At 43.1% G+C, this 19,020-nt stretch overlaps 1 protein-coding gene across 1 annotated transcript in view; it reads left to right on the top strand.

Annotated features, from left to right (window-relative positions):
- Nucleotides 1-19,020, top strand: part of cadm2b (cell adhesion molecule 2b) — a gene marked incomplete at its 3' end in the record, with an annotated part of 70,951 nt that overhangs the window by 9,444 nt on the left and 42,487 nt on the right. Inside the window, exon 2 of the mRNA XM_080006466.1 lies at nt 13,809-13,958. Within this exon, the coding sequence (XP_079862592.1) occupies nt 13,871-13,958 (88 nt within the window). The 5' untranslated portion in view covers nt 13,809-13,870. The remainder of the gene's footprint in view (nt 1-13,808; nt 13,959-19,020) is intronic.

Below are 19,020 nucleotides of genomic sequence, written 5' to 3'. Positions count from 1 at the left end.
ATGGATGCATGGGTGGGTGGGTGGATGGATGGATGGATGGATGGATGGGTGGGTGGATGGATGGATGGAGGGAGGGATGGATGGATGGATGGATGGAGGGATGGATGGATGGATGGATGGATGGATGGAGGGATGGATAGGAAGGTAGATGGATGATAGACAGATGGACAGATACTTGAATCATCCCCAGAGGGAGGCTGCAGTGTGGCAGCAGCTCAGATCAAAACAAAAGGTGTTAATAATAACAAACAAGAGAATAAAAATATGAAAATAAGAATATGACAAATGAAAGTGTTAAGGGGCAAAATGTGAAATATACAGTAAAACTCACAGTAAACTTTACAGAGTACTATTGGAAAAGTAAACATACAACAAAGTCACACACCTGGTGTGCACCTACACCTCCGTTGTGTCCAGCAAGCTGGTTGCAGCGTTTCCTGTTAAAAGTCGGAGCGTCCGGAGCGTCCGGCTGCACTCCAGACTCACTCATTGAATATTCATAACGGTAAAAGTCAGTCTGCAACATTAACCAGGAAATAAACTGATGGAGGCCTGGATCTGCACTCCATGCTCCATCCTCCGTCCTCGATGAGCGGCAGCCGCTGCGATCGGCGGGAAATACCAAAAAGCCTGTTTGTCGGGCTCCACCGGCGTGGTGTTGACATTGATTGGAATCCTGATTCGCCGGCTCTTCATCAATCTGCCGCCGAGTCGACTCGTCAGAGAATCCGATAAAAGTTGGAAACTTTAGACGCACGGAGCGAGCCGGGGGAGCACGACTCCGGCCTCGGACTTTAATGCCTCCACCTGCGCGTGGTGTTCTGAAGAGCGGTGCCAACTCTGTCGACTCTGTAAATCTATCAACGTCAGCATCAAGGTTCAAAAAAAGACTTTTCACACTCGGACTCATCTTCAGGGCATCTCCACAGTTTCCCGTGGGAGGATCGCTGCCGTGCTGCAGTGAGCGTCAAGAAGAAGTCTGCAAAATCAACAGGCAGAGATGCAAAATAAGAGCCAACTATGCATCAATGCACCCATACAACACACAAAATGTGATGCACAGGATCAGTCAAGTTCAATGTCCACAGCTGAATTTATTGGAAAGTACTTTGTTATTCTTCTAGTAATTGAAAAATAAATGACAATAACAACAATAAAAGCTATTTATTTTGAAAATTAAATGAACATTTCAAGCATTTAGCCGGGGCAAAATGGCAGTATGGTTGCAAGTATAGCTTATTATCCATCCCCCTATTATGGTATACATATGAATTCATCGATATTTTATTTTATACATAAAATATAGATGATACTGTACAGGATGAATTTGTGTGTATACAACAATACGGCCAAGGATCCAAATGGATGAGTAGGTATACAGTATTACAATACTATTACTTATTTATTACACTATGTTGCACGGTTAATGCCCGTGGTTGGGTGGGGACACGGGTGGGGGTTCCATCCAACTTACTTATTGTATTTGTTGATTTATCTGCTGGATTGACACCCACGTACTGGCTGGTTCCCGAGGTGAGCGCACGGCTCCTCCCGCTGACGTTCCGGTCTTCACAGCAGCAGCATTTCAATGAAATGACATCACAACATCCACGTCCAAAGTGACTGACAAAGCCATTCTCACGAGATGGAGGTGGAGACGAATAAAGTGGATGGAGGTCCTTATGAGATGGAGGTGGAGAAGAGTAAAGTGGATGGAGGTCCTCATGAGATGGAGGTGGAGAGGAGTAAAGGGGGATGAGATGCTCATGAGATGGAGGTGGAGAAGAGTTAAGTGGATGGAGGTCCTCATGAGATGGAGGTGGAGAAGAGTAAAGTGGATGGAGATGGAGGCCCAGGTGTAGTCTGTGACGAAAGATTGGAAACGATTCGGCCGTTCCGCCTCGCCCAGCGGCGGTGGAGGCACCCAACGATCCGCCTCGAAGAGTCACTTCCGCCCGGTGACGTCAGGGTCCCGGACGAGTCGCTCGTAGCGAACCGGTTGTTTGGATTGAATCGTGGGAGCGGAGTCACTCCGGCAATGAGGAGTCGTTGGTTTTGTTCACGGTTCTGTAGCCGCGGCCGGACACCGCGCGCCGATTCATTGAATCCCAAAGCGTGTGAAGCAGAGGAGCCACGGGCAGCGAGTCGCACATGCACAGCAACGTGCCCCAAAACAAGCTCCTTAAATTGCGATTCAGTGAGTGAACGGTCGACTCGCAAACCGAACATTATTGTGGAGAGAAGGCATCTGGCAAAATTAAGATAAAAAAAGTCACTTGCTTTTCAGTTTGATTTTTAAGGATCATGATCCATTTCAAGTATTTGGTAATGTTAATATTGTTTTTCTTACATTTCTCAAATTGCTACCGGAAAGCACACTGTTACGATGACAAACACCTCATGTTTCCTCCGTCTTGAATGATTTATTACGACTGTTTGGGGAAATCTCAGATTTCCTCCGTTTTTAAATGTCAACAAATGTTTTACAGGTTTTTTTTTTACATTGATTTCATTGAAGATGAATAAACACCGAAGCCATCTCTCTGTTGCAATTAAAATAACTTCATTTTTAGAATCAGAGCTTTGGTCTTTTTTTGGTATATTTGACCCATTTCAGTTACTTTTACCTCAAAACATGTAGTGAAAATAACAATAGCTGGATGAAAACTAAAAACAATGTCTTTGTAATCGAACTTTGTTATTAGATTGTAATCTTTGGTAATTCAATATCAAGATTACACAAATACTTGTCTAAATATCACCATGTGTCACTTACTGATTCCTGACAGAACCCTGTCTGCACTACAGTACATTACTATATTATATTAGAATATTATATGATATTATATTATGATGTTTTATTATTATATTGTATTTTGGGCTTTTATCAGCAGCCACTTCAGACCTATCAGCATACAGACAGATGCACATCAGCTGTTTGCCCTTGTAATAAAAAGCTCCAGAGATTTCAATAAACGGCCCAAAAAGGTATTTCATGAGAAAATCACTATTAGCCAGCAATGAAGCAGCGCAGCCGCTCTATATCAAACTATATTTTAGATCCATTTTGTTTTCTTTCTTCATTCCGCAGCCGCCCGCTTGGCTGCTCGCCGAGCCGCTCCATTATTTGGAGCATTGAGCTGAAACCCAGAGGCTTCTGGGTGATTCCTCCTGCACTTATTCCCTAATTATATTCTGCAAAAGAGATGTCGCTCGCGTCTCACGTCTCACACGTCAAAAGCTTTATTTGTTGTTTTATTTGTTTATTACTTTATAGTCAGACCGACCGTGTGACGATGAAAATCCAGAAGCAGCCGAAGCGGTGCCGCCGCTGGCGCTTCCTGCTTCTGCAGTTTCCACCAGTTTTCTTTCGCAAAGACGAGCAACGATCATGATTTAAAAGAGTGAACTGAGTCATGTGATCTGCAAACAGGTGGTAATGACTCATTTTTGCACATTCTGTGATTTACTTCTTTCTAAATTCATTTTCACGTTTCACTGTTGGCGGCTGATCACTGCGAGTGCACAGACCATCCTTTCAATCCTCCTGTGAAATTTTCCCAAATAGTAGAGTGTGACATTTGATAAAAATGAATGAGGCATCGGTGGTGTGTTATAACAATGTCTTTATTCATGTCATTATCAAGGTGTTTATTACAAAATGTGGGCGTTATTTTATAAGAACTGGTTATATTATAATAAAGGTAAAATCAATTATATTTTGGAAAGTAAATACAAAATGCGGCTGATATTACATGATAATTAAGGTCGATTTATTACAACTTTGCAAGTTATTCCAAATTCAGGTTTTGTTATATAATAGTAAAGGTCACATTTGTTCCTGTTGTGCAAGTTATTACAAAATGTGGGTTCTATTAGATAATAATAAAGGTCAAATTTATGACATATTTTCAAGTTAATACACATGTAAAATCACATGAACCTTGACATGATGCGCTGTCTCACTCCACGGCTGCTTACGGTCCGATCAAGAGAGAAACCAGTGAATATTTCAGGCTCAGGGCGTGTTGAGGGGAAGCTTCTTTCTCCCGTCGCGCTTCTGCTTTTCGAGACGAGGCGGCGGCGCCGGCCCCGCCTCTTGAAAACAAACGGAGTAATCTCCCGAGCGCCGACACTGCGAGCGATGACCTGCCGCCGCGGCCCACCTCCATGCGGACCATCATCTCCCAGCGCCACCTCGGAGCGGCCACTCCGCTCCACCCATACGGAGACAAATGAAGGAGAACGAAGATGAAACACGTCTGTGAGAAGCCACCGGCACCAAAAAAAAAAAATAATACAATAAAATAAAAAAAACCCTGAAAGATGTGATGGGTGTCGAGGGAGAGCGGCTGTTGAGCAGCACCGAGGGAGATACGCTGAGTCCAAGAATCAATGAATAAACCAAACCCTGTTTAGTTTACACAACTGCATTTTGAGAAATAACAAAGGAGTCGTCGTCGTCCATTTTCTTTCTTTGTTTTGTTTTTTTTCCCCTCCCCCCGGGAGCCGTGTCCAACAACCCAGCGCCCACCTGACTCCTCACACGCCGATTTTATATATTTATTTTTTATAATGTCGCGTCTCTTGATCAACGTTCTTTAAAGTGTGCCTGGAGTGCCGGAGCAAAGCGCCACGGAGGGCGGACGCCGCCTCTATCCCCGGATCCGGCGTCTTCTCGGCGCGTACTGTAATACCGACAAGGCCACCCAAAGTTCTGCTTCACTTCACGGCCTAACGCACCGCGACGGGGTCAAGCAATTTCAGAATCGGGTTTAAGAGTTTCTCCCCAATCAAGCTTTGAGGCTTTTCCCGCGGCCGATACCTGGGTTTGTTCCTCTGGCGGCGCCGCTCCCTGTGCGGCTTCTCCAGCCCGTGGCGGCCGTCGGGGGAACACGGAGCCCGAGCACCTGCGACCGAGAGGACGGCGGCTCGTGTTCACTATCAATCAGTCAATGGAGGATCGGCCGCAACATGAACAAACTGATTTTTCACGCGGGCGTGTGAGGCGGTCGTGCCAGGTTCCGGGACGCCGAGTCGCTAATGACGAGTGTTTCGCAGCAGGAGAGGAGGAAGAGTTGTTCTGTTAGCTCTTGAGCCGTCACCCGCCGCTCTCTGCAGAGACCATCTGAGGCCTCGACTTTGGCTTTGCACTTTCCGGCCTTAATGGCCGTATAAACCGGAGCGATCGTTTTCAAAATCTCAAGCCAGACGCTCATTAGAAGAAGCGGGCTTTGATATTGAAACCCTCAAGGCTCGACGGAGACGCGTTGACTCTTATTCCCAGTGAGAAGTGTCTTCTTTTTCCCTCGCACCCTCTGGTGGCCGTCTGCTGAACTGCAGCTGAATTTGAACTTCCCCTTAAAGCCACAGATGTAGGGATAGGAGGATGTTCAGATGTTGTAGCGGATCTGTCAGAACAAATATATAATGTAATGTATTCACTTTAAGGTGACGCGTTACTGACATTCGTACATTTATCTCAAGTGAAGTTGAACAAAACCAAATTGGATTGATTTGGAAACAGTTTGCGAGGTCATTCCTGTTTCCACCTCCTGATCCACTGCTGGAGGAATGAGGTTCTACCGTGTTTTGGATGCGCTGCACTGCCACTGCTGTTAATTAAAGAGTTCCCCAATCTAGGAAAAGAACAATTCCCGCTCAGCGGTGGTTAGTAAACACGCCTTCCACTCATCCGGGTCCTGTCTCGCTGTATCGCAAATTTTGGGATCGTCCGAGGTGCAAGGCCACGCCCTCCCCGCTGTGACCACGACATTCCCTGGGCTGGATCAGACTTGCCCCCAGTTTGGTTTTGCTCGTGCTCACCCCCCCGCGTCCGACGCAGCGGCGTGCTCCTCTGCTGGGCGGCTCCCCTCCCTCCGTGCAGGTTGGGGTTGAGTGCCTGGCTGAAGGGCAGCTTCCCTCGAGTCAGCCGCTCTGCGGACGGAGCGGCCCCGCCACGCTCCGCTCGTTCCCTCAAAATAGAACTGGCTCTCCTGCGTCGAGGGTTCCGTTATGACAGGACGCTGGAGTTTGGGGAACATTGAAGCAGGGAGCCCGTGCCCTCGCCGTCCGCCGACGCTCTGGTACCTGAGATCACACGCTCAGACATCGTCGCCTAAATAAAGATCTTGTGAAAAATCTCCAGCTATGTTGTTAGTGATGCCGCTCACGCCGGCGTCGAGGCGGTTCAACCTGCCTGCAGGGCTGAAGTGCCACGTGTTCATACCCATCTGGTCTTCCCCTGAACGTGATGACAAACCCGACACATTGTGCGGAAAGCAGGTAGAGGAGCGAGTCGGAGTGGCGCGATGGCGCGTGGAAGCATCTCAAGGTTAGAGCTCGACCTTGAACTCACGCCCTTCGCACCTGGTTCCTCCGCTCCCGCGTTGCGAGCGCTTTCCCCTCATCTTCCCACCGCAGGGCTCGGCCATTTTTAGCGGTCGTCCGACCCACTTCTCTCCGAGTCCTGACTCCTGCGGAACGCGTCTGATGGCGATCAGGCCTGAAACCACAGAGACGCCACGCACCGGACGACCCGGCTCACGGGAGGTTCGGCTTCGTCCGTCGAGGGAAATTACCGTTTACGTAACGGGCAAAGCCGCCGAGTCAAACTCCTCGTCTATGCAAATGAACTGAGCTCGGCGATGCCATTCTAATTCCCATCAGCCTTCCCATTTTTATAACCCGCCTTACCGTCACCCGGTGCTGACGACCGTCTCAATCGGGGACGGTGAAGGTCGGGGGACGGGCTGGGACCTCCGCCCGCGGCCGTCTCCTCTCATCCCCCGGCGAGGCGAACTAATGAGGCAGGCGGGCGCTCCCGGGGTCCCGGGGTCCCGGGGTCCCGGGATCCCGGCGGCCCAGCCCGCAATGTCACCTTCGCTGCCGGACGCAGTGAGCACGAGACCCGAGCAGACCAAGCGCTCTGGGTGGACTTCACACCCGGGTTCTGAGGTGAGCTCCAGCTTCCAGCGCCGCGCTTCGCTACGACTCATTATTCAAGAGGAGGGCTCCCTGTTTGCCTAGGGGTCGGACCAAACACCCCCAGGTCCAGGGTCCGGTGCTCGGTCCCCGCCTCGCTTACCCTGGAAATAGGAAGGTTAATTGAAAAGTTTATTGGTGCAATTCAAAGTGCTTTATGTAAGGCATGCAAGACGTTATATAAAAGCAAAACAGAATAAATGCATAAAAATGTAAAAGCTGAATACAGTTAAAAAACATCACGTGGGAAACAGCTGAACCTGCCTTCGCTGGGACTCGAATCCAACTGGAAGCTCAGTTTCACTCAGCCTCAGTGTGTGTGTGTGTGTGTGTGTGTGTGTGCCCTGAAAGAAGTCCTTCAGTGTTCAGGGACATTTGAGCTGCAACACCGTCTCTAAGTTGCTCCTCTACAAGTAAAAACAAAACAAAAAAACGCCGTCGACGTCCGACTTCTGTTTTCAGAGAATGTTGCAGCAAAGTGCAGAGAAATGTTTCTGGAATGTAAATGAGGAGACTTTGCCGAGATGAGACGTACAAATATGCCCAAATAAGAGGGTGAATTCCTGCCCGGCCGGGTGATGAGACCTGGTCGGGTTGTGAAGGCTGGTTATTGGGGGAGTCACGTGGATCTGAGCCCCGGCGTCGCGGCTTGTGTGTCAATTTCACAGCCGGCCGGCGCTCCGGACGCGGGGGGCGGCGGCTAATTGGGCCACGGCCAATTACACGCGTCCCTATAGGCGCGGCAAGGCAGCGTGCGGTGCTCGGGGAACGCTAAGTCACACCTGCGATCGCCCGCCTCGTAGGAACCGGGGCCGGGCCGACAGCCGGTGAGCTGTAGAGGCGGACGTTTCGGGAAAAGTAAAAGTCCCGCCGCGTTTTTATTTCCCACCTCCCGTTGGCGGAGCCAGACGACGGCGCTCATTATTTGGACCGTTTGGACCTCTCCCGCTCATTGGAGCATCTATCAGAACGGGGTTCTTCCAAGCGCCGGTGAGTGCCGTGAGAGCTCGCCAGGTGTTGCCAAATGTTCAAATTCCACCTTAAAAAAAAGATAAATTGTGGGAATGAGCTTTGGTGTTGCAAGATCAAAATGGTAAGGTTCTAATTCATGTCATTCATCAGTTCGAGCCAGAATATCAGGTCCAGCAGAACGAGTTGCAGGACTATTCATAGTGATGGTTCGATACCAAAACCATCAGGAATTGTTGGATTTTCCGCCTCTTTGTTCATCAGATTCAGTTGTTTTAATGCACTTCTCGAACGATGAATGAGTGAATTCTTTTCACCTCGCTCCGTCTTTGGCAGCAGTAGCTCCGGAGGTGCAGTCGTCGCCTGGCAGCTTGGGTCGGCGGCTCCATCCTCGGGGCCGGTTTGCCGAGGAGTCCTCGAGCAATCCCCGTGAGCCGGTTGTCACCGTGTCTTGCTCGGGTGCGTGGATGGGAGCGTGGATGGGTGACGTGCTCTGAGGGGCTTGAAGAGCTTGAAGAGCTTGAAAAGCTCCTTTTTACCATTTCATGCGCGTGGCTCCTGAATCATTTAGAAGAGTGTTCACTGGGAACGGACGACTCGAGGGTCTGGCGTCGGTCCGAGGAGGCCGCCATGATAAGCACAGATCTAGATGTTTCTGACTTTGTGCTGCCGACCCGGCGGGGGCGTGCGGTGCCATTGTTTAGTGTTTCCTTGTGGAAGGTGCCGTGGGAGCAGAGAGGTTGGAAACACTGCGTCAGAAGACGGCTGACTCAAAAACCTTGGAAAGGACTTTTAGTTTGTGGACCTGGAAGAACCCACCTCTAGTGAGGTGAGCAGGCTATTAATAACAGGCGGTGCATTGCTCAGGGGAGGGTGTGTAGGGTGTGGGGGGGGGGGGGGGGTCTCATACTGTCCTATATATTTGAACAGATATCAGGTTATTATGTGATACCAGGGAGGGAAACAGAGTGTACTGTTCCAGGCCCTGAAAAGAAAAGGGCCCCGGTGTGATTCCTGCGTTCTACTGACTTCCCTCTCCGTGTCCTCTGCCCTAAACCGCTGCCGCCGCTGTTTCCCAGCGTCCTGCAGAGCATCACCACAACAGCACCGCTCCCCAGCCACGTCCTTCTCCTTTCATTTCATCTTTTAAAAATGGCTTCCGCTCACGGTAATGCAACGCAACTCCAGGAAAAAGCGTTCCCCCACCAAACACGCCCGTTCGGAAAGGGACGACCGCTTTCACGGGAAGCCCCGCCCCCCTGGGCTCGCCGCTCTGTTTATTGAAACTTCATTCATATGACGCGCGCCCTGTGTCCGAATTGAACCAAACCGGACACCGTACGTCCTCGGGTGCTCGGCGATGCACTCGCCAAGTGTGAGGCCGATCGTAGCAGATGGAGAATCCATTCGAAGACACACGGGGAGACCCAGACTCCTGCCTTCACAGTTAGATGCTAAAGCTGTCCATCGATTTGTCCAAAAGACTCTCACTCAGCAACGTGTTATTTTTAATGAAAGTATCACATTTTCGTACAAACAGTTTTTTAAGCTCTTTGGTAAAGCTGTGTCAAACTCCCCTTTTAAAAAGTGGCGTCACCTCTGCCGTTTTCACTCTGTGTGGAAAGTGACACGTGAAGAAAGACTGAAAACACATCACATCAATAATCTGTTCACATCCCATCACCATCAGTCGGTGTCTTATTTTGGGATTTTGCTTCGATGGATCAAATTTAAGTGTCACTCATCTCTCCAAGGAACAGGCTCCAACACGTTTCACATTTTAAATAGAATTTGCAAGATTAGGGCCAAACATTTAGAAACAAAGGAATTGAGCTCGTTGAAACGCTTGACTTGTGTTTTTATCAACCTTGTTGTTGTTGTTGTTGTTGTTGTTGTTGTTGTTGATGGAATGAGCGGACGGAGCCTGTGGACACTGTTCATTTCCTGCTTAGGACACTGCTTAGAATTGTATATTTGACATCATTTTTATATTCTTTTTACATTTGATTATGATATTATTTCTTGGCTCGTCTCATTATAATTGTTCATTTATTTTTGCTTCTCAGCGTTCCTCGTTGTATGAGACGTCTGTAGACGTTTCTTTTTGGATGCATTTTGTGAGGCCTTTGTCATCCAAGGCCTTTTTATTCAAACTCCATTTATGTTTACACATTATTATATGAGAATCTGTTTAGAAACGCCTCATATGCAGCATGTTTCTGCTACGCCCACCTCGTACCTCCACCCTTCTTTTCAGAGCTCATGCCTCTACTGCTTTTTTGCTTCATGGGTTACATATCTGTTTGCGATTTCCTCCTTCTTTCTCTTTATTTGACAAATTGCAAATACAGGTAAATGGTCGCTTATGTCATTTATTACTAGCCCACCTTTAACATTGTTCTCCTCAGCGTTTATAAGTATATTATCGATCAATATTGCAGAAATGGAGGTTATTCTGCTTGGTGAGCCGTGGCTCTGGCTCTCTACTGTACGATGCATCCGGGAAATGTGATGTGGTTTTTTGTTGGATGCATTTAGGAGGTCAGCGTTGAAATCCCTGCAGATTATAAGTGTGTCTCATCTTTCCTGTTCATTAATTCCCCCAAACTATCTGTACATATTTCTACATTTGACCCTGGTGTTCTGTATACACAAGTCACATCAGTATCATCCTTTCCATTTCAATTTCCACATTTATTCATTCCATTAAATCATGTTCTACTGGTTTGCATTTGAAGTCACCGTCCACATGCGGGGCCACGCCCCATCCCCTCTTGTTGCTTCTATTGATATAATCAAACTCAATAACCCTCAATATGGAAATCAATTCCTTTCTGTTGATTTAACCATGTCTCAGATAAGGCTTTCACTTTGAATCCACTTTTAAGCATCTTCAAATATTCATTGATCTTCGTAAAGATTCAAGATTCAAGATTTTTTATTTGTCACATACATATACATACTTTCATACATATATGCAGTGAAATGTAATGTAAATGTAAAGTTCGCAAGACTTGTGTGTGAGTGTCATCCAATTCAACATGGGCGTTCAACACGTCATCAGTCAATATTTCCAAGCGTCACGGATGTGATTAAACACATGGCCCAGCGGGTGGACATCATATTTAAAATCATACACATTGCTTCCGAGCGGCTCGGTGGCTTCGTTGTTTCAGGTCGGCCGCAGGGAGCCGCCCTCCCTGGACGTCAGTCTGTGTTTCCATCCACTCAGACCTTCTTAGTGCTCTGCTCTTTCATGACCATCCAGAGAATCCAATAATGTCTCTACGCCGGACATGGGTTGACTTGCTGGACTTGTTCCTGAACTTCCTGAACATGTTTTCTTACTTGTCTGGACTTTCCACGCTGCTCAAACACTCGGGAGTGAAGTCTTCATCCAAATATCCTGCGCTCGTTCACCCAAACGTCCTTCTTTGCCCGATGGCTTGAAGCAGCGTCTGCCTCTCCTTGTGGTTTTGGAAGCCGACTCGTATTGACCTGGTGATGCCGGTTGTGCCCGCTGCGAAGCCAGTTGCCCGCTGCGAAGCCAGTTGCCCGCTGCGAAGCCAGTTGCCCGCTGCGAAGCCAGTTGCCCGCTGCGAAGCCAGTTGCCCGCTGCGAAGCCAGTTGCCCGCTGCGAAGCCAGTTGCCCGGTGCGAAGCCAGTTGCCCGTTGTGAAGCCAGTTGCCCGGTGCAAAGTCGGTTGCCCGGTGCAAAGTCGGTTGCCCGGTGCGAAGCCAGTTGCCCGGTGCGAAGCCAGTTGCCCGGCGCGAAGTCAGTTGCCCGGTGCGAAGCCAGTTGCCCGTTGTGAAGCCAGTTGCCCGTTGTGAAGCCAGTTGCCCGGTGTGAAGCCAATTGCCCGGTACGCCAGTTGCCCGGTGTGAAGCCAGTTGCCCGTTGTGAAGCCAGTTGCCCGGTGTGAAGCCAGTTGCCCGGTACGCCAGTTGCCCGGTGTGCTCCTTCAACGTGGATTTCACCGTTCACATCCAGTTTGTCTCATATCAGGTTTTCTACAAACTCAATCATCATTTCATCTTCATGTCATTTCCTTCATATTTTTCAGGCGCCAAATAAATTCTTAGACTCTTCCTTGGACGGAGTCTTGGAGATCCTCACATTTTTCCTCCAGTTGTCTCAATAGGCGCAGATTATGCATAAGCACTTTGTTCGTACCGAAATCACGTACCTCGCTTTCCGCAATTGTTGATTGTGCTGCATCCGTTCTTAGGCTCACTTCTCCCACGCCTCCTTCATTTGTTTGTTTCCTTCTTCAACGCTCCAAAGTTCCCGGCTCTTTCCATGCGGAGTTTTCTGATTTCTTTGAGTTTCTTTCAGGGTCGCAGCACGGCTCCCTCGCCCTCATCCGCTTGATGTTCCTCAGGTGGCGTTCTGCCCGTTTATGTCTTTATTTCTGGCTCGACCGCACTGACGTGCCTTGAAATAGTTGACAGGCTGCTTTGTTGTAATGTCAATTTAAGGATTCTTACAAAATTCGGAAATTGTGGGGTGTTGCTTCTCAGCCCCATCATAGACAGCCATCAGCCAACGCTTTAACCCTTTTCTCAGTTTGATGATGATTGTTATAATTGCATTGGCAATTTTGGCCCCTCACAGGCAATCAAAAAAAACTAAAAAGCGACCTGTATCGCAGCGCACTGCTAGTGCCAAACATAATGTGTCTCCCATCTCACAACATCATTTGCAGGTTGACCCGGGTTTTTTAATCCCCGGTCAACCTGCAAAAGAAAAGGTGATTGACACCTTTCCCATTGCCGGTAGAAATGCTGATTTTTTTCCCGGTGCGTCACCTTCGACGTCACAAACACACCGGAAAAGGGGCGTGTCCTGGTTCCATTGTGATTTGGAGGAGAGCGGTGGAGGAGACAGCAACTTAAACAAACAACGACGTGACGCTGTAAACCACCCCACGCTCCAGTAAAAGCACCGTGAGTGTGCACAGGTCCTTCTGCGGGGGGGGGGGCGGGGCCCGGCGGGGAGCATGGGGGTTCCCTGCTGTGGTCCCCACGGTGTGATCCCCACACTCACAATTTCACGCTCCCCCATGCGGAAAAAAAGTCAAATACTTGTTATTTTGGATTCTAAATGGGATATAAAATGATGGAATGATACACAGATATTCCGGTCTATTTATGTGCCAACGTCACACGTGCCACGTCGACCCGGGTGTCCTGTTAGCATCAGAGCCGATCGGAGGCGGAGCCGATTAAAACCCGGACCTATTGCCGGGTCATTTGACCCGGGACTGAAACCCGGGTTTTACCTTTCCCCCTGGTGACAAATGCAGATTGTTCGCGGGTGTTACCGGGTTTTCGGTGCAGTGGGAGAGGGGTACCACTGAAACCTGAAGTCGGTGTTTACCATTCTCCTATTAACATGCACAGATAGAAAGGGCAGGGGTGACCACAGCCGGTTACCATAGTTACCCCCACATTAAGCCTCATTCAAACAAATCATAGCTACACATTTCATTGCATTTGCCGAAAAGTCAGTACATAGAGCCTTGATTCCAGAACAACGGAACGTTGAGAAACTGAGCCGAGTTTGATGGTAAATCAGTTCCACATACGCTGACTGACCGATGGAGCAATGATGCCGCTGCCTCTGCCTCAGACCCGGCGTTGGGTACCAGGGGCCAATCAAACCAAAATAACGACCAACAATCCTTCTTCCCTGAAAGCTCTGGATGTGAAAGCCGGATGTTAATATGTTTCCAATGAAAACCAACACGGACAGGCAGCGGCAGCAGCCAAAGTGAAAACAGCTTTTTCATCCATTTCATCTATTTCATGTCTGGGCTGTGACTGACTCTTAAACTGCGTCTCATAATCTCGCAGGGAGCCAAGGTCAGTTCCCCATCACTCAGAATGTGACGGTGGTGGAGGGCAGCTCGGCCAACATGACCTGCCGCGTGGAATTCAATGATAACACCTCCCTCCAGTGGTCCAACCCTGCACAGCAGACCCTCTTCTTCGGGGACAAGAAAGGTGAGTCATGTTCCTGTTTTTAAAATGAAATTGTGTTGATGATGTGAGGAGTCATGGGGGTGGGGGTGGGGGTGGGAGGTTGTAGGGATGGAGGGAGGGATCCAATTTAAAGGTGCGGAGGTGATAGGTGATTGGAACGGTGCGAGGGAGGGAGAGGAAGGGGGAAGGAGGGAGGGGGAAGGAGGCAGGAGGGAGGAGGAAGGAGGCAGGAGGGAGGAGGAAGGAGGAAGGAGGCAGGAGAAAGGGGTTCATCTTGTGTGAGGGCCGTGTCGTCGTTTGCGCTGGAGACACTAATACAATATCACTGCGACGCAGATGGAAGATGAACTTTGCTTTGAATGACAATTTCTATATGAGAGAGAGAAGGAAAAGTGAACGAGGTGTGAAGTCAGGTTTGTACAAACTTCCTCTGCCGCTGATTGGAATTCCTAATGAGTAATAAGATGTTTCATTAGATAGAATTGCTTTCAAATAAAGCTGCATGAAGGGTGACTTAAGGTTAAATATTTCCATTTATCACATCATAATATGCTATGTTGAATATTTGAAGGGAAGCGATCGCTGATTGTGGACACATTCAATCCTGTATTAAGTACTTTACAGAGATATGTTGTATATTCATATTGAAATGATGCTGCGTTCTATGGAACTCTGAAATGTGCAACTTCAGTCCAGTGTTGTTCTGTTGCTTCTGTTTGGTAAAACAGGGACGTGTGTAAATAAAACGAATGTAAACAAAACATATGTAAACAAAACGTATGTAAACAAAACGTATGTAAACAAAACATATTTAAACAAAACGTATGTAAACAAAACGTATGTAAACAAAACACATTTAAACAAAACGTATGTAAACAAAACGTATGCAAACAAAACGTATTTAAACAAAACATATGTTAACAAAACGTATGTAAACAAAACGTATGTAAACAAAACGTATGTAAACAAAATGTATTTAAACAAAACGTATGTAAACAAAACGTATGTAAACAAATCATATTTAAAGAAAACGTATGTAAACAAAACATATGTAAACAAAACGTATTAAACAAAACGTATTTAAACAAAACATATGTTAACAAAACGTATGTAAACAAAACGTATGTAAACAAAACGTATGTAAACAAAACGTATTTAAACAAAACGTATGTAAACAAAACGTGTGTAAACAAAACGTATGTTAATAAACGTATATAAACAAAACGTATGTAAACAAAACGTGTGTAAACAAAACGTATGTAAACAAAACGTATGTTAACAAAACATGTTAACAAAACGTATGTAAACAAAACGTATGTTAACAAAACATATGTTAACAAAACGTATGTAAACAAAACGTATGTAAACAGAACGTATTTAAACAAAACGTATGTAAACAAAACGTATGTAAACAAAACGTAGGTAAACAAAACGTATGTTAACAAAACGTATATAAACAAAACGTATGTAAACAAAACGTGTGTAAACAACACGTATGTTAACAAAACGTATGTAAACAAAACGTATGTAAACAAAACGTGTGTAAACAAAACGTATGTAAACAAAACGTATGTAAACAAAACGTATGTAAACAAAACTTATTTAAACAAAACGTATGTAAACAAAACGTATGTAAACAAACCATATTTAAACAAAACGTATGTAAACAAAACGTATGTAAACAAAACGTATGTAAACAAAACGTATTAAACAAAACGTATGTAAACAAAACGTATTAAACAAAACGTATGTAAACAAAACGTGTGTAAACAAAACGTATGTTAACAAAACGTATGTAAACAAAACGTATTAAACAAAACGTATGTAAACAAAACGTGTGTAAACAAAACGTATGTTAACAAAACGTATTTAAACAAAACGTATTTAAACAAAACATATGTTAACAAAACGTATGTAAACAAAACGTATGTAAACAAAACGTATGTTAACAAAACGTATGTTAACAAAACGTATGTTAACAAAACGTATGTAAACAAAACGTATGTAAACAAAACGTATGTTAACAAAACGTATGTAAACAAAATGTATGTTAACAAAACATATGTTAACAAAACGTATGTAAACAAAACGTATGTAAACAAAACGTATGTAAACAAAATGTATGTTAACAAAACGTATATAAACAAAACGTATTAAACAAAACGTATGTAAACAAAACGTGTGTAAACAAAACGTATGTTAACAAAACGTATTTAAACAAAACGTATTTAAACAAAACATATGTTAACAAAACGTATGTAAACAAAACGTATGTTAACAAAACGTATGTTAACAAAACGTATTTAAACAAAACATATGTTAACAAAACGTATGTTAACAAAACGTATGTAAACAAAACGTATGTAAACAAAACGTATGTTAACAAAACGTATGTAAACAAAACGTATGTAAACAAAACGTATGTAAACAAAACATATTTAAACAAAACGTATGTAAACAAAACGTATGTAAACAAAACGTATGTAAACAAAACGTATTAAACAAAACGTATGTAAACAAAATGTGTGTAAACAAAACATATGTTAACAAAACGTATGTTAACAAAACGTATTTAAACAAAAAGTATGTTAACAAAACGTATTTAAACAAAACGTATGTAAACAAAACGTATGTTAACAAAACGTATTTAAACAAAACGTATGTAAACAAAACGTATGTAAACAAAACATATGTTAACAAAACGTATTTAAAAAAACGTGTGTAAACAAAACGTATGTTAAATAAACGTATGTTAACAAAACGTATTTAAACAAAACGTATTTAAACAAAACGTATGTAAACAAAACGTATGTAAACTAAACATATGTTAACAAAACGTATTTAAAAAAACGTATGTAAACAAAACGTGTGTAAACAAAACGTATGTTAACAAAACGTATTTAAACAAAACGTGTGTAAACAAAACGTATTTAAACAAAACGTATGTAAACAAATCGTATGTAAACAAAACGTATGTAAACAAAATGTATGTTAACAAAACGTATGTAAACAAAACGTATGTTAACAAAACGTATGTAAACAAAATGTATGTTAACAAAACGTATGTAAACAAAACGTATGTTAACAAAACGTATGTAAACAAAATGTATGTTAACAAAACATATGTTAACAAAACGTATGTTAACAAAACGTATGTAAACAAAATGTATGTTAACAAAACATATGTTAACAAAACATATGTTAACAAAACGTATGTAAACAAAACGTATGTAAACAAAACGTATGTAAACAAAACGTATGTAAACAAAATGTATGTTAACAAAACATATGTTAACAAAACGTATGTAAACAAAACGTATGTAAACAAAACGTATGTAAACAAAACATATTTAAACAAACGTATGTAAACAAAACGTATGTAAACAAAACATATTTAAACAAAACGTATGTAAACAAAACGTATGTAAACAAAACGTATGTAAACAAACCGTATTAAACAAAACGTATGTAAACAAAATGTGTGTAAACAAAACATATGTTAACAAAACGTATGTTAACAAAACGTATTTAAACAAAAAGTATGTTAACAAAACGTATTTAAACAAAACGTATGTAAACAAAACGTATGTAAACAAAACGTATTAAACAAAACGTATGTAAACAAAATGTGTGTAAACAAAACATATGTTAACAAAACGTATGTTAACAAAACGTATTTAAACAAAAAGTATGTTAACAAAACGTATTTAAACAAAACGTATGTAAACAAAACGTATGTTAACAAAACGTATTTAAACAAAACGTATGTAAACAAAACGTATGTAAACAAAACATATGTTAACAAAACGTATTTAAAAAAACGTGTGTAAACAAAACGTATGTAAACAAAACGTATGTTAACAAAACGTATTTAAACAAAACGTATGTAAACAAATCGTATGTAAACAAAACGTATGTAAACAAAATGTATGTTAACAAAACGTATTGAAACAAAACGTATGTAAACAAATCGTATGTAAACAAAACGTATGTAAACAAAACGTATGTTAACAAAACGTATTTAAACAAAACGTATGTAAACAAATCGTATGTAAACAAAACGTATGTAAACAAAATGTATGTTAACAAAACGTATTGAAACAAAACGTATGTAAACAAATCGTATGTAAACAAAACGTATGTAAACAAAATGTATGTTAACAAAACGTATTTAAACAAAACGTATGTAAACAAAACGTATGTAAACAAAACGTATGTAAACAAAACGTATGTAAACAAAACGTGTGTAAACAAAACGTATGTTAACAAAACGTATGTAAACAAAACGTGTGTAAACAAAACGTATGTTAACAAAACGTATTTAAACAAAACGTGTGTAAACAAAACGTATTTAAACAAAACGTATGTAAACAAATCGTATGTAAACAAAACGTATGTAAACAAAATGTATGTTAACAAAACGTATTTAAACAAAACGTATGTAAACAAAACGTATGTAAACAAAACGTATGTAAACAAAACATATTTAAACAAACGTATGTAAACAAAACGTATGTAAACAAAACATATTTAAACAAAACGTATGTAAACAAAACGTATGTAAACAAAACGTATGTAAACAAACCGTATTAAACAAAACGTATGTAAACAAAATGTGTGTAAACAAAACATATGTTAACAAAACGTATGTTAACAAAACGTATTTAAACAAAAAGTATGTTAACAAAACGTATTTAAACAAAACGTATGTAAACAAAACGTATGTAAACAAAACGTATTAAACAAAACGTATGTAAACAAAATGTGTGTAAACAAAACATATGTTAACAAAACGTATGTTAACAAAACGTATTTAAACAAAAAGTATGTTAACAAAACGTATTTAAACAAAACGTATGTAAACAAAACGTATGTTAACAAAACGTATTTAAACAAAACGTATGTAAACAAAACGTATGTAAACAAAACATATGTTAACAAAACGTATTTAAAAAAACGTGTGTAAACAAAACGTATGTAAACAAAACGTATGTTAACAAAACGTATTTAAACAAAACGTATGTAAACAAATCGTATGTAAACAAAACGTATGTAAACAAAATGTATGTTAACAAAACGTATT

The sequence above is a fragment of the Zeus faber genome (genome assembly GCF_960531495.2).
Source record: "Zeus faber genome assembly, chromosome: 9".
Taxonomy (NCBI): Eukaryota; Metazoa; Chordata; class Actinopteri; order Zeiformes; family Zeidae; genus Zeus; species Zeus faber.
Note: the sequence above shows the minus strand (reverse complement) of the source record. Positions and strands in the feature narration are given on the sequence as shown.